This window comes from Thunnus albacares, chromosome 4 (assembly GCF_914725855.1).
Source record: "Thunnus albacares chromosome 4, fThuAlb1.1, whole genome shotgun sequence".
In the NCBI taxonomy this organism is placed as follows: domain Eukaryota; kingdom Metazoa; phylum Chordata; class Actinopteri; order Scombriformes; family Scombridae; genus Thunnus; species Thunnus albacares.
In genome coordinates, this window is record NC_058109.1 from 19,151,764 (window position 1) to 19,167,410 (window position 15,647).

General features: G+C 42.3%; 1 protein-coding gene and 2 long non-coding RNA genes across 4 annotated transcripts; 1 reads left to right on the forward strand and 2 right to left on the reverse strand.

The window, feature by feature from the left end:
• Positions 1–1,653: 1,653 nt before the first annotated feature.
• Positions 1,654–12,775, reverse strand: rad54l2 (RAD54 like 2). Its single transcript, XM_044347847.1, has 22 exons — positions 12,624–12,775; positions 11,026–11,224; positions 10,514–10,814; positions 10,284–10,420; positions 10,051–10,191; positions 9,705–9,937; positions 9,387–9,569; positions 9,145–9,278; positions 8,851–9,047; positions 8,356–8,698; positions 8,077–8,254; positions 7,688–7,918; positions 7,151–7,269; positions 6,571–6,689; positions 6,149–6,248; positions 5,847–6,052; positions 5,370–5,545; positions 5,050–5,246; positions 4,345–4,529; positions 4,054–4,143; positions 3,875–3,967; positions 1,654–3,542 (listed from the first exon to the last, which is right to left on the reverse strand). Exons 2-22 carry the CDS (start codon positions 11,171–11,173, stop codon positions 2,527–2,529), a joined length of 4,527 nt encoding a protein of 1,508 aa, XP_044203782.1. The 5' UTR covers positions 11,174–11,224; positions 12,624–12,775; the 3' UTR covers positions 1,654–2,526.
• Positions 12,754–13,780, forward strand: LOC122980147. Its single transcript, XR_006403001.1, has 2 exons — positions 12,754–12,836; positions 13,129–13,780. It is a non-coding gene; the product is annotated as an uncharacterized LOC122980147 (long non-coding RNA).
• Positions 13,679–15,544, reverse strand: LOC122980145. 2 transcript variants are annotated; one of them, XR_006403000.1, is made up of 5 exons: positions 14,994–15,544; positions 14,385–14,543; positions 14,165–14,278; positions 13,985–14,054; positions 13,679–13,892 (listed from the first exon to the last, which is right to left on the reverse strand). It is a non-coding gene; the product is annotated as an uncharacterized LOC122980145 (long non-coding RNA). The 2 variants fall into 2 exon arrangements; XR_006402999.1 differs by having other exon boundaries at positions 14,385–14,546; positions 14,994–15,542.
• Positions 15,545–15,647: the final 103 nt, after the last annotated feature.

The following is a 15,647-nucleotide window of genomic DNA, read 5'->3' on the forward strand; positions in this document are numbered from 1 at the left end:
TAATTACAAAAAAACCAATATATTTTCCATCATAAATAAATAAATTTCAAACACTTACATTGAAATAAGGGAAACTACTGCCAGGTGAGTGTACACCAATAAGAAGTTATAAAAAACATTTTAAAAAATGAACATAAAAATGCACACAGTTGACAAGAAATGGCAGACAGGTTGTTTTTTTTTTTTTTTATATATATATATATATAAACGGATGATTCCTAAGATTCAAATGCAAAGTGTTTCCGACTGATTGAGAAGACTAAGAATAAAGACATGGGGTCAGTATGATGTAGCTTGTACAGTTCACAAGCGGATATGATCCTTTTTCAAAGTGCAAGCTCTACCTTCAAATCTGGAGTGAATGAAAATCACAAGTTCCCGAGACAGGCTTAAGAAAGCTAAAGATGCCCATGAGAGAAACTGAGAACTACAAGACAGGAGCCAGAAACAGTACTCAGACTGTGGAGACAAAAGGTCCCCACAAGAGAACATCTCCACAAAAAAAAAAAAAAAAGTAACTCCATGTGGGAATGATGTGTTGTCTCAGGATATCCAGTGTTTTCCGAAGGAAAATAAAATAAAAAAACACTGTGGCTAGCCTACTCATCAACAGAGGAAGAGGACTTTCCTAAATCTAAATACCTTGAGGTGTCGTCACAACACAGAAACACAAGGCTACAGAGAACAGCAGAGACCTAAACTCCCTAAAGCGAGGCAGACCTACACTGACTGACACTACTGACAGAAGCTACTTAACACGACATGCACCTCTGTGAAAAGCTACCACAGGATGGCACTGTCAGTTTGGGTAAGGCCACCGCATCACCTGACCTGGTTCTGCCACAGTCACTGGTGGTTGTAATGAAATTTGAAACATCTGCTCTGATGGTTTTGGTGGCTACATCGACTTAAAAAGGTATTATACACACACTTAGGCTGCACGAATGCAATGGTTTCTACAGTTCAGGTGATGTTTGTTCTCAGCAAGGCTCTGAAAATTATAAGAAAATGATCAAAACTCTACATGTGAGCTGTAGGTTGACTCAGTGATGATGGTCAACAGATGGTGGGGACACTTCAGTAAAAAACCTGCAACAAAAGGGAAGATGAGAAGCGTTTGCTGCTTTCACACTTGGTGCGTTCTGAGTTTGACTGTCTAAATGCTCAGTAGTTCCTCCCGACAGATTTGTAACAAGGATGTACTAAGATAAAACGCTAACAATCAAGACCCCTTTGTGTTATTTAAGGCTAAAAATGAAAGAACACAGTCTGACTCCATGTCCCAGCCCCTGTGTTATCAAAGGCGAACATGAAAGTACATTCATTTTAGTTTAAAGGAAAAAAAAAAAAGAAAAAAAAAAAAAAAGAGGTTGAACGCAATGTTTTCCCCTCAGCGTCAATGCGAGGGCGTGTTTTGTTGTCATGACAGTCACTGTAATAACCTCCCTACAACCAAAATCTACACACTGCACAGTATTGACTTGCAATATAAACAATGATAATGACCGCTTATTTACAAAGTATCAACATATTCAGTTATAGTATCACACGTAATATCCTTTCAACAGGGGATGCTACAATGTCTATCAAATTACTAAAGACTAAAATATGCTCTGAATGCCTAAAACCTCAGTTGTTGAAGGATTTTCTCTGAATATATTGTCAGGTGGATTTTGACAAAAAAAAAAAAAAAAAGAACACGAATCAGTTCCTAATTTTGGTGGTATAAAAACGTTCCAGTTTTGTTTACCAGTTGAGGAAACTGTCCTGAAGAGAAAAAAAATGCAGTAAATCAGTGTTCAAGCAGGTGAGAACGGCAACTCCAATTGTTCCTTTCGCGGCAATATATAAGGAGAAAATCCTACATGAAGCAGTTTCATCTATTTGTTTCCATCTGAATTCAGAGGAAATTAAACTTAACCGCACGGCATGGCGAGGTCTTGCTTAAAAATGTAGCAGGAGAGGCTGTGCTTAGGAAGCCCCCCGCGAGATTCAGCTGGTCCCCCCCGAACGACGACTGTCCATCCCGCTGCTCTGTTGCTCCAGCTGAACGGGTCTGGGATTATTCAGCATAAGGATTTGTTACTCTGACTTTGTAAAGTCATTAAGGTACAAGTTGCTGCTCTCATTTGCATGTAGCAGGCGAGAGTCCCTGTATGTGTATGTGTGTGTGTGTGTGTGAGAACTCTATGTAAGCATTAGGAATGGGAATGCAGTTTATTTCACTGATGATAAGTGAAGAATATAAACTGTTTAAATGGCTAGTCTAACAGAAATCTTGAAACACATGTAACTTTTCACCATAAACCACCAGGATTAACATCACATTTCATTTTCCTGGGACTTTTATTTACTTTTTTTATTTTTCTAATTTAGATGTCAAGTCACTTTCTGATGCACGTTCAAAATGTAACAATTAATTTGATCAATGAAGTCTTGTTAACATGTTATCATTCCCATCCCCAATGTACTTCAGGTTAACCATGATTGGTAAGATTGTGTGTGAAACTGCTTCTCCATATGTTTCTACTGTCCTGTCACCTCTATAACGTCATCGTCAGAACTACTACCGCCGTTCTCTGTGCTCTGATGTCTGTCCGGTTGGGTCAGAGCTGCCCCCAACAGGCTGGAGGTGGGATTGTTAAAATGGGAGAGGAAGCTGGATGAGCTGGAGTTAGGCGCGGGGAATCCCCCCGACCCAGAGAGTAGAGGGGTGGGGAACATCCTCGGCTCAGATAGCAAGGACTGACTGTAGTTGATAGGGAAGCCTGACGAAAGCAGGCCAGCCATGTTGGGGTTCATCAAGTACGGAGGCAGAGAGCCTGATGCCAGGGAGGAAGAAGTTGCTGCTGAGGGCGTCGATGACATGGGAATGGTGGTGGAAGCAGAGGAGTAAACGGTGGACAGAGCGGACGATGAGGGCGTGGGAAGGTGTCCGTTCCCTGTGGCCGACTGTCTCAGTAGGTCTGAGCCTGCAGAAGGGAACATGGTCTGTAGGTCAGCCAGTGTATGTCCTGCTGTCGGAAGGAATGAAGATCCACCACTACTACCCATCAAAAGTGGGTGACTCATGTGCCCTAAGTTCCCTAATAAGGAGGAAGAGTTCAGACCCACGGGAGGAAAGCTGAGCCCACTGGAGCCCATGGACAGTCCAGAGAAATGTGTTGCAGCAGAGGTGCGTTTGGCTCCTAACTGCGTGCTGCCCTGGCTTTCAGTACTCTTGCGTTTGGTGCCTCGCATCTCCAAAGCTGAGCTCAAGAGGTCATCACCGAGTTGCCTACTGAGGTCAGAAGTCTGATTATTTTGCGAACTGCCTTCGTCCCCCGCTGGTGCAGTGGCGACGTCTGACGGGGATGGCAGTTCCCTCCCCATCCCAGCAGTGGCATCGTCTGTGGATGTGGTGTAGCGGCTGAGCTCTCTGAGAATCTCAGAACTTAAGGGAGTGGAGGGCCGCTGCTCCCCGTTGGGGGAACGTTGCTGCTGCTGCTCCACAGGGGATGAACAACCGTTACTGACTGGATGGATCAGGGAACCCTGGGTCTCTGTGGAGGGGAGAGAAACACAGTCACCAAATGTCAGGACACATGTGCACTGTCTCTGCTTCTGAATCATTTATTTTTGAAAGGTCAATCCTGGAAAAGAGGTGGCGTATCCAAATATGCGCTTTCATGTGCAAATATTATTAGAAACTAATGACATACTGTAATTCATAACACAAAAGATAAGCAGGGCTTCATCCCATGAAACATCTTTATTAACATGTTTGGGAGTTGAGAGCTCAAAAACACCATCCTAAAAGTTGTATGAGTTGTTTGGATGGTTGTAATGTAAAACTGTGCAGGAGGAACCAGGACTAATGAATATGAATTTGTACCTCTAGAAGCGGCAGAGCCCCCAACTGCTGGTCTACTGATCTTTCCAGATCGAATAGCAAAAATTCTTCCATCATTTGTCCGGATGTAGGTACCTTTGGTGGAGAAAACATCAAGCGATAGAGTCAGTAGACTGAAATGCTTGGTAAGTAGAGAGTAATTCATGTGCTGCTGCAGCTACCTTTAGATCCTCTGATTACATGGATGCTCTCTCCTGCACTAATACGAGCTTGAACATCTGTTGTGCTGTTGGCTCCTGGGATTACAATATCTGTAGATTTGGACAAAATGGCTGATGTTAATAGCTCATATCAACTGTCCACCCACATTTCCTATTCCATTTCACATGCTGAAATAATCAGTTTGTCTTCTATTGACAGAGTTAATGGTCAAATCATTTTAAAAACATAAAATTTTGGGGGTGGGGTTTGTTATCGCAATGATTTAACTGTTTAAACATATTATACATTACCAGTTGTGGTGACAATCCTCTGCACATAAACTCCAGCTTTCTGCAGGAAGTTGACAGGCAGGCTGCCGGCAGAGCTGGAGCCAGCCATGCCCATGCCGACCTGGCGAGGCATCATGGGGATTGGGGTCGATTGGATGGGCCTGACACTTGCCACAGGCTTGTCATCTGGCCGTGCCATGGCTCGCCTGGAAGTATGAGGGCTGAACTCGTGAGATGATCACATACACACACACACACACACACACACACACACACAGATATATATACCCCAACAGCAGTGTCTAGTCTACTGGAAATTTACTAGAAAAAAAGAGAAACTCGTGTAAGGGTACAACCTCAAACAATCCACCACATTAATAATTAGTTGGTTTTTTTGTGTTTTATTGCCAGTAAGCAAGGCAGATACTAATTTCCAGATCTCTGAGGTGATTTTGGCCATGGTGTTTACAACTGTACTGACTTAACAATGAAAGGCTGAACCTGAAGTGATGAACATCTTTTTTTCATGCATACATATTATGTTGATTATACTATATATTTTGGTGGAGGAAGGTGTAAATTGTAATGCATTGAACCAAAGAATATCAGGAAAACTTTAATTTCTGGTTGTACGTTCATCTGTGAAACAAACTGTTAGCATCTGTTAGCCTCTCCACTAACAGTAAAACGAGATACCCCAAAGGAAACATGCAGTTTGAAACCCACCAGCCACGTTGGTTGAATGCTGGTATGTTTGTGAGCGCCTGATCGCTGGTTGAGTAGTAAGGGGCATACGATGGGCGAGAGTAGGGGACAGAGGCTCGTTTCTCATCCTCATAGCTCTTCTTGGCGGCTCTCTTCTCTGCTTTGGTCAGTTTTGACTCCTTCCGGTCCACTAGCAGAGACTCATGATGGAAAGGTTGCTATTGACATAAATGGAAAGAGGGAAACGCAACAACTGAATTGCACATCGATTGTATTTTTCAGGGAAGAGGCAGATTGATCTCTTATATGTCAGACTTAGGAGTAACACTTATGAACTGTACCCTGGTGATGAGGTGTGGGTAAATCTGGCAGGCTTGGTGTAACACTGTCTCCATGTCTTCCCAGGAATCGAGACCGATTTTGCCAACTTCAGCCTCCTCCTCCACGAAGTGCAACAGCGACTCCACTTCCTTACGGGTGAAGTTTAGCGCTGGGTTCAGGTCATCAACCACCCGGTCTTTAAACACAAAATGAACAATAGTCTTTGTAGGGGTTTGAAGTTATACATTTTAACAAGGAGCAACTTTCTGTAACTTGTACTTGTCTCAGCACAGTTGTTGTGAGTTTAGCTGGATAACTGTGTTCAGTCAGACCGAGAACCTCCCAAATGTAGAAAAAAAGACTCAAGTAAAGGAGTTGTTCTGGCTCACTGCAGTTGTTCAGCTAACTTGGGATGTTAGCAATTCTGCTTCATGAGACAAGATGGTAGAGGTGTGATTGTCTAACAAACAGATTGTTCACATGTACAAATCTCTTACCAGACATGCCCTGTTTCGAGACTTGTCTGTCATAGATCTTCTTCTCCAAGGTGAAGTCACAGACGAGGCGGTAGATGTGGCAGGGTTTTCTCTGACCATAGCGGTACACCCTACACACAGCTTGGGCATCGTGACATGGGTTCCAGGAGGCATCGAACAAAACGACACGGTTGGCGCCGATCAGATTTACGCCCAAGCAGCCCGCTCTGAAAGAAACGCAGAAAATGTAGGATGATGAGTTCCTGGCAGTGTGTGGAGAAAGTGTGAGAAATGATGAAAGAATAAAGAGCTGAGACACACACCTGGTAGAAAGTAGGAAGACCCATGTTGCGGTGTTCTCTGGGTCATTAAACTGATTGATAAGTCGCTCTCTCTCTGAGGCAGATGTACTCCCATCCAGTCCTTTAGACAGACATACATCATCTCTTAACACAAAACACCTGAACACTGCATCAAAAAAAGTAGACTTTATCCTGAAGTAATTTTTCTTCTTGACAAATCAGAAAAATGATAGAAGGAATGGAATGTAGAAGTATCCCAGAGTGATATATAACAAGACAATTTTAAAGTTGTTCGTCAAATTGCAAATATTACGAGAATTGTGGCATAAAGCTAGAAATGCAAAATCAATAAAGACAATCACAGTTTTGATGTTTCAGTGGTAAAAACCACACTTTCTGCAGAGTTGCAAGTTTGGAAGCAGAGCACAGATCGAATGACTTACTGTAGTAATTGAGGTTGCGAACCCAGCTTTGGCTCTGGGCGTCGGAGGAGGTAATGCCTGCTGGCATGGGTCTCTTTGATAAGAACTCCTCAATGACTGACAGGGTGGATAAGCTTTGGCTGGAAGGAACACAGCAGACACAGATTTTAACGGGTATTACAAGATGTATTAGTGAGCTGTGAAATTAACTAAAAAGATTTTTTATTAAATAAAATAATCTGGTATACTTCAGGAGTAAGTAAGTGATGTATGTATCAATCAATCATTCATTCAGGTGTACTTAACAGTCACAGCACTTCTGTATGTACATATATGGTTAAAACAAGAATTAATTAATAATTGCTCTTTTGATTTTAGGTACATAACATAATTTTAGTTAATTGTGGAATTACTGCTTGCAAAAGTGACAGACAACCTCATGAGATGTAGGAAGATTAAATTATTAATTTCCAACGGTTTGTACAAAGCTCTGAAAGCTAAAAAGAACTGTCTGATTAATTAGCCAAACTGCAAAGTCAGTCCACCTCTTTTAAAGCTGCTGCTGCTGTTTAATGTTATATACATCGGACAGATGACTTACCTAAAGACCAAAATCTTGTCTCTTCTTTTCACACTCTCTTCAATCAAATGAAACAGCAGCACCATCTTGGCAGAGTTCTCCAGAACTCCTGTCTGGTAGTTTGACATTATGTCCTTTGCCTACGACAAATAAATGGTGGAAAAAGCAGTTCAATAACAAGGAATTTCAACTCCAAGAGACTTTGGAGGAAAGATTTAACAAATGATATGGACATGACATCAAAGTTAACACCAAATGTCAGTTTAATGGTGACAAAAAAGGTATATTTCAGTATTTGAAGCTTTAGTTTTTTGGTACTTGAGGTTAGACCAACAGTTATCAGAGTAGTGGACTTTAGCTGTATTAATAGTGTAAAACTAAGCTATAACTATATTCATTAGGACATGTACATATATTGTCAGTAAATGGTCACCCTTAACAGAATCAAATTAACCTCAACATTATAAAAGTTAAGGACTTACTGACTTTTAAAGCAGTTAGTGCTAAAGGACAAGGTTATGGAGGGTTTTTGTTTATTGGACTGTTGCAATATCATACCCATTCATATGTGATGACTTGATTGGCTCTATCCTGAGAGGGATTGAGCTGTGGCAAAGCGTTATTGACTTTGTTGTTGCTCGAGTCGGCTACTTTGGCTTTGAGGCCAGCACCAGGTGCCGGGCAGCGGGGGTTATTAGCCGAAGTGATGTCATCGAGGTCCAGGTCATGCTCGTTGGCCTGATTCTCTTTCTGCAAGGCTTCATAAAGGACGTCTGGGTGATTCCAGATCTGGAGAGTTCAAGAAAAAAAAAAAAAGGCTTACTTAATTTAAAAAAATGCCATGTTGGTGTTTTAATCACTGAAAAAAACCCAACAAAAAACCAAAACAGATTTCTTATAAATCTCTCTGTGGAAAAGGTAGACACAGCAAAGAAAAAGAGTCTAACCTTGCAGCATACACAGAAAGCCTTGAGTGGGTTGAGTCCGAGCCAACCACTGTTCCCTGCTTCTCGGAAGCGCTTCATGAACTCGGTATACAGCGCCCTCTGAATGGGAGAGAGCCGCACCAAGATCACATGTTCGTCCTTGGAGGGAAGCTGGTCTTGCAGCACATCATGACCACGTCTGTAAACCAGAAAAGCTCCCATAAAAAACATGGACATGTACGTATCATCCAGGCTAATATGCTTTTTTTCATGATGTCCAACTTCTTTCAGCAAGCTTACCTCTGGACAAAACCCTCCAGTAGGCTGTGCAGGACGTGGCTGCGGTAACGCATTAGGCGGACATCTTGAGGTGTGCTATCCATGCACTGTCCGTTCAGAATGGGCCGCTCAAACATGTTACTGAACTCCTGGCGCGTGCCTAGAAATTCAGGCCTAACAAAGTCCACCATGCACCAGTATTCGATAAGGTTGTTCTGCAACGGGTACCCTGTCAGAACCACTCGGCGCCGGGAGCGGATGTTCTTTAGCGCCTGCGATGTGCTGGCGTGGTAGTTCTTAATGCGATGGCCCTCGTCACAGATCACCACATCTGGACCAGGCCGCGCAATGGCCTTTTCAATACCTGAACAGAAAAAGGAAGGACATAAGAAGTCTGTAAATGTAAATTACACTGTAAATATACGTTTGTATTCATATTTCTCATTCACATAGACAGTAGAACTGTACAAGGTTGCTTAGGTCTGTGCTTCCCTTAGACTATTGACTTTTACTCGCCTTTCATGAGCTCTTGCTGTCTATCTTCTTCATCCAGGTCAATGATGATTGGCCCTGCGGGCTTCTTGGATTTCCTCTTCTTGCCCATAACAAAGCTCTTCTTCATCGACAGCAGGCGGTACATCTCATAACCCATAAGCAACACACCTCCGTCTCTGGACCAGTCCTCCACAACCTTGGCCCTGGCCAGCGTCGTTCTGCAGGACACACACACACACTCAGCATGATGAACAGCTCAATGAACACTTCGCCCTGACCACACATTATCACACACAGTAAGGGCATGCTACATACTTGTGCTCATCGTTGAGAATGTGAACTTTGAATGCGCGGCCTGTGACGAATGCGGGGTCAGTGTCAGGGGGAAGGGCTTCTTGGGGTGGGAGCCAGAGGTTAAACTCTGTCAACCAGTTCTGGAGTGTGTTCACCTGGTATGATGAAACCACAGAGGTGAGAGTTTAATTTCATCAAAATCAGATATTTACTTTGGCGACCTACTGGATATATAATTTCTATATACACTTAAGATCACTCACAGGGACGATTGCCAGCACAGTGTGGGCCTCAGTGTTCCTTAGTAGGATGTCAATGAAGGAAATGACCTGCAGTGTCTTGCCCAACCCCATGCTGTGAGCAAGGATGCAACCAAAGCCACCGCTGGTCTTATACCGCTCCAGAGACTCAATGAGGTTATCGTAGAGAAACCTGATTCCCCCAACCTTGGAGAAGGGGAGATCAATGTTTGTGAGAAAACAAGCTGGACGGTGAGTAAGATACGAACAAACACTGAGTGTAGTTTCTGTAACTGGAGGTAATGTGTGTGAAAAATGTGAGAGTTTACATTGTGGGCATACCTGGTGAGGTTTGACGGCTCTGGCCAGCTGTGGAGCAAGATAAACATCTTTCTCCTCTGCAGGGTGGTTGATATTAACCAGCACTCGACCCTGGGCGTCAGGCAGGTTCAGGGCATCGTTGATGTGCGCCCCGCTGCTCTCGTCTGTGCCGGAGGTGCCATCGGCGTCCTCGTCAGCCGACTCGCTGCTTATCTGGAGGGCATCCTCGTCCCCAGAACTGAGCTCAATTACATCTGCGTCATCGACGATGAAGTAAACACTGTTAGAACTTGCTCATATCTTACACTGTCCTGAATCAGTTGGAAATAACAGCATCATAGTGTCACAGGACTATCATCTATATTACCATCTCTCATGGCAAGTGCAGGCAAATTGGGCTCTGCTGGTTCATCTTCATCGCCGCTGCTGTCCAGACAGATCACATCCTGCTTGCTAAGGAGAGCGGGGACCAAGTGAGATACTTCTCCTAGAATTGAAGCAGCATCCACTGTTGGAGAGGTGCGAAGGGAAAGGAAAATTTAGGATTGAAGCCAAAGTACTGCAAAAGATGTCAAACAGAAATATGATGGGGAAAATAACCTAGTTGAGAGTCTGGGACACTTGGGGCTGGTGTAGGGAAGTCTTTCCTCTGCTGCTCCAGACGTTTCCGCCTCTCCATCTCTTCCTGTTGAGCAGCCTTGGTCCCAGCCTCCAGCTGATCCTCTTTCAGCAGCTTTCTGTAAGCACAGAGAAAAAGGACAGGCTACAGACAAACATTTAGATATATAATGTAATATACTGGACAGAAAGTATCAAACAGATAAATGTACCTGATATTTTTCCTCATGTGTGCAGGCTTAGATGGCTTGGAAGGTTTGGAGCCTTTTGAAGACTTGGAGGATTTGGTTAATTTAGAGGCTTTTTGTTTCTTTGTTTTGCTGGAAGGAGGCTTGCTCTGGCTTGAGTTCTCAGGGCTGGCTGGAGGCTGAGAGCGAGAGGCAGGTCTGGAGGGAGCCCCGGAGGAAGGGTGGGATGCGGGCTGAGACGGAGAATCAGAGGAAGGTTCTCCAGATGAGTCCCTGTCGCCATCCTGAGCTGTTTCTGTCTGGCTCTGGGCACTCGCAGGTCGCTCTAGAGAGAGAAGAGACAGCATTTCAGTTGATGCTAAATAGGTGAGGTTTGACAACTGCACCAATCACACAAGAAGTGCCACAGTTTAAGTGCCAAGACGTAAAAGAGTACTGGAACCAGCTCAAACTACAGTTTCTGTCACGTATGCGCTAGTACATGTTTAATCTCTGACTCATGGGAGCTGGTAGGCGTTAGAATAACAGACACTCACCAATGCCGTCGTCCTCATCATCTCCATCGTTTTCATCCTCATCTTCCTCCATGTCCTCATTGTCCTCCTCTTCCTCATTTTCAAAGTACTCCTCTTCACTGTTAAGGCTGGGCTCCAGGTCACTTTCTGAAATTGCCTCTTCAGACATGGCGTCTTACAGGGCTCTCAAAGTATTACCTGCACACCTTCATCAGGAGCCCTAAAATAACAAAGCACATGACATCTTTACATTACAACGCTACATCTAGCCAGCTGACAATGAGGTTTTACAATTTTAAAACCAGGAAATGTCCAATATTCCCACATATCCTTATGTGGTGATAACATAATAGAATCATTGAAACATAGATACAGATAGACAACGCACATTAACAAACACACCAACAACCAGGGAGGGAAAAAAAGTTGAAATATTGAATGAAGTCTGGGAATTTGAGGTGAAGTCTGTCCTGTGACCTGAGAAATTGGGTCTTGGGTCGATAGACTGGGAGCATGTCAGATATATTGTAACCAGGCCATTAAGAGCTTTGAGTTGGGATGTTTGGAAATTGGTGTGATATGACTCCTTTTTTTCCCTTCTCCTTTAAAAATTTCAAAGTTTAACTGCTGGAAACAAGAGGTCTCCTACTTCACTGTAAAGTCCATTATTAATGTTTGTGCACTGGGGCCTTCAAGTTTCCACCTGTGTGAGTTGAATATTGGACCAAGATTGGCTCCAAACTATTTGTGATGTCACAAATCCTGCTCATGGGCCCACCCTTTACAGTAAGATTTTCAATGAGCACAGAGAAACTTTCAGCAGATGAATGTGAAAACATCCTTCTAGTGTAAAACTCTGCACATTCATTATTCTATACAATGAAGCTCAAACATCCAACTGAACGAACAAGAAGAAAAAACACATTTTGGAGTGGATGGGGCCTTTAAACAAGTTGGTGTACATACTGTACGTAAGTTACTCCCTTTTGTGGTCTAACCAACATTAGTAATGACCGTTTACATAAGTATACATCATACACTGAATGTCAGACATCTAAGTTCATAGTTGAAGGGATGTAAATATTGATCAGTACTGCAAACAATGTTGTAAAGTCAGAGTTTACGTTACACATGACGTGACCCAGTTATTAGTTATGGTGTCACCCAGCGGCTTATGAGCCGAGGATGGAGGAGGCAGCTAGCTAGTAGCACAAAGCTACATCTGCAGCTAATCTGTTATGGTGTTGTTATTGTTAGGTAACATTGACATCAAGCATCTGTCGTTAGATGGACTATTGAGCTGAATGCATAAAGCAGGTAATTACTATTGTTTCCCTGGCTGAGTCAGCAGACCATCATGCTAGTTAGCCAATTATACGACAATAAACGCAATTTCAAACGTCAAATTCACATCCATTGTCCATCAGTGGCAGTAAAACAGGCTGACTAATTGTAATTCGGACTGGTAGAAAAGCAGCTTTACTTCAAACCGATTGTTTTGTTCGCTGTGGTGGCAAGATAACAATCTAATATTGTGTAGGTGTAACGCTCGCGTAGCTAATGCTAGCCTGAATTACACTCTCTGCTAACACAAACATCCGGCTGTTGGTGCTGCTCACCTGTACGAGTTTATGCTGTACTCTTCAAGAAAAGCCCCTCTGTTGCTGCACACACCGATCGATCAATTAATACCTGCAGTAACTGTGTAAATGAACCGATAAACGGTGCTAATTTACAATTTTTCAACAGTGTGACCATAAACTCCGTCCCTCCAAGAGGTGAATCCGACCGAGGGTTCCGGGGATAAAAAAAGTCCGTCAACGAAGCAAAATGTAAAAAATAAAATTGAACCTTTTATGTTTGTAATCTGTCAAGTCTGAATTACTTGTGCTGTTCAATTAATTGTTTAATTAATTTATTTAATTGTGCTGTTTTTGGTGAGCTAGCGATGTCCTCTCAAAAGACAAAAAAACAAACAAAAAAGAAAAGAAAAGAAAAGAAAAGAAAAGAAAAGAAAAAAACAACTTATTTTCGCTGCTTCCTAACGACATTCACTCCTGAACATTTTTACAAAATAATAATAATGATAATATACAAATTATGATAATCTTTATTTATCTATAGGGTCCGGCTGCGGGGGCGGCACCTCACGCCGCGCCCCCTTTGGCTCATGGCTCCTCTCCTCCTCTCGTCTTACCAGAGTTGGGTCCGCCAAGTCGCGGACAGGTGTAGAGGGCTTTTATGACTGGAAGTAAAACCTCCTGCTGTCTTCTCATGCGAGCACAGGATCGCATCTCGTCTGGAACAAAGTTCTCTACCCTGCACCATCTTATCGTAAATATGTAAATATTTACTCCCGTAGTCGTGGATTTATTTTAATTTATCATTATCACTGCGTTCCGTGTACATATAATTTTATAACCGTAACAATAGAGAGAAATGAAATTATATTCTGCAAAATGTAGAGGACTGCCATGAAACAGTTATGACATTTACCATTTAAATGCATTATTATTGATGTTGTTGTTGTTGTTATTTTTATAAATTAATTTGTCATGGCCCAGAGTGATGATGATCATTACTATTAACTAATAATCTCTCACACACACACACACACATATATATATAGACATATAATATAATTAATAATGTGTAAAGATCACTGGATGTTATTAAAGACATTTATTGCGCTTATAATTCAATACATTTGATCAAACCGTACAATACACACGCACATGTTGATGAATACACAAAGTAAATACAGACATGGCAAACAGAAGGTCTGGCTGGTTGTAGTCCTGCTGGGGGCAGAGGCTGCATTCTGACCAGAGGAGGGATGCATGGAGGTCTGAGGTGAAGGAGGACAACCAGAGGAGTCTGGACAGACGCTGGAGGGACAAAAGTCAGTACGACTAAATGTGATATAATAAACATAAACTGTCTGTTTATGAACCAACAGCAGCAAAAGTTTCATTCTCACCATGTTGCACTGATGCGCTAAAGGAGTGAAGATGAGATCAGTTCAAGGAGACACAGGAGCTTTTACTAGGCTAAATAAAAAAAAAAACACAGGCAAGCAAAATAAACATTACTTAACTAAGAACAACTTACACAAAAAACCCCCCACTGCACTATAAAATAAACACAAGTGCATATTTACTTGACAAGCAGCATCAGGTCCATTGTTCCTGATCTCCTGATGATGTCACATAGTGATAGAGTATCCGTTCACGGTAATCACAGAGAACCTTTCGGTTCAGATCAGGCTGGGTCTCTGGTGACAGTAAAGAAAATATGCACAACCTGGTAGGCACTCATCAGTATAGATCAGGTATGGAAAAAGCATGATGCTATGCTATGATCTGAAACTATGTACTCACCCAGTGTGCTATCCTCATCTTGGAGCCATCAGACCTGGAGGATTAGAGGCCGGAGTGAAGGTCACAACTGACGGTCAGAGGTGATGATGAGAAGGCTGAGCAGGTATCTGCTGTTTCTGTAGCTCCAACTGCAGCCACTTCATCCTGTTGTCTGTGATTCTGCTTTTACCAAGAAAACATATAAGCACAGATATAAAATACATGAATACATTCACAAACATGTCAATCAGTCCTGCTGCCCCACATGCGGCCTCATAGTTCTTCAGCAACTGAGTGGACCTCAGCTTAGACAAGGTGCAGAATTCCCACAGAGTCATTTATATAACATTACTGAGTTACATCCTGCACACATCTGTCTACTGTTTATCAGACAAAGCCTGGTGTGGCTTTGATTATCTGAATCAGTTTATCTGTCTGACTGCATCAGAGACAATAACTACAGTGGTTTACTGTCAGTCACAATTAGGAGACAGAGCAGCACATTAATTAGTTGTTGTTCGTTGTTGTTATTAACAATTAATATTACCAAAGTTATCGCATGGATAGATTATCAATAATGTTATGTTATGAATATGACAAAAATTCTTACACATAACGTTAGTCTCTTACTGTTCATCCGGTTCCACAGCAGAGAAACAGCGGAATAAATGTCATGAACAAACTAGCTGAAGGACAGCATATAAATATCAGCTCGAACAAAGAGAAGTCTTGCGAGTTTCATTCACCACAAACATAAAAAGACACGAATATCTCATATTTTGGTTACAGTTTTTCACCGAGGTCATAATTTGAATCACTGCTTCTGCAGTTTTCACTTCCCGTGGAGTTAACGAGCGGAAATACGAACAGCGTCACTATACCATTACAACCCACACTGTGGTCAGAGGGGGGATTACACCAGAGGGTTTAACTGGAGGATCACGTTGCGCCCCCCTGTCTTCAGGCCGCAGCCGGACCCTTCTCTTATTTATACAGCACTTTCAAAATCCACGTTACAATGTACTTCACACAGGCAGCAAAATGAAAGAGACAAAACATAAAATCATTAGGTTTTAAAATGCATATATATATAAAAAAAAAACAATTTCCTGTATAATCATTACATAGACCTAATACCATAGACTGATAATTACATAGTGTTTATAATGTGAATTGTGTTTATTAACAATAATTAATAAACACAGTTTAAAAAAATCATAAATCGATGGATGACATAGACGTTATGACAATTATATAAATGATCAAAAATACGTTTGACATACT

Bases quoted from the DNA above. Each gene is read 5' to 3' on its own strand.
- rad54l2 (XM_044347847.1), bottom strand. From the start codon at position 11,173: ATGTCTGAAGAGGCAATTTCAGAAAGTGACCTGGAGCCCAGCCTTAAC. The intron at 10,815-11,025 runs GTGAGTGTCTGT...TTCTCTCTCTAG, and splicing joins TGATGAGGACGACGGCATTG to AGCGACCTGCGAGTGCCCAG. The intron at 9,048-9,144 runs GTATGTAGCATG...TGTGTCCTGCAG, and splicing joins ATTCTCAACGATGAGCACAA to AACGACGCTGGCCAGGGCCA.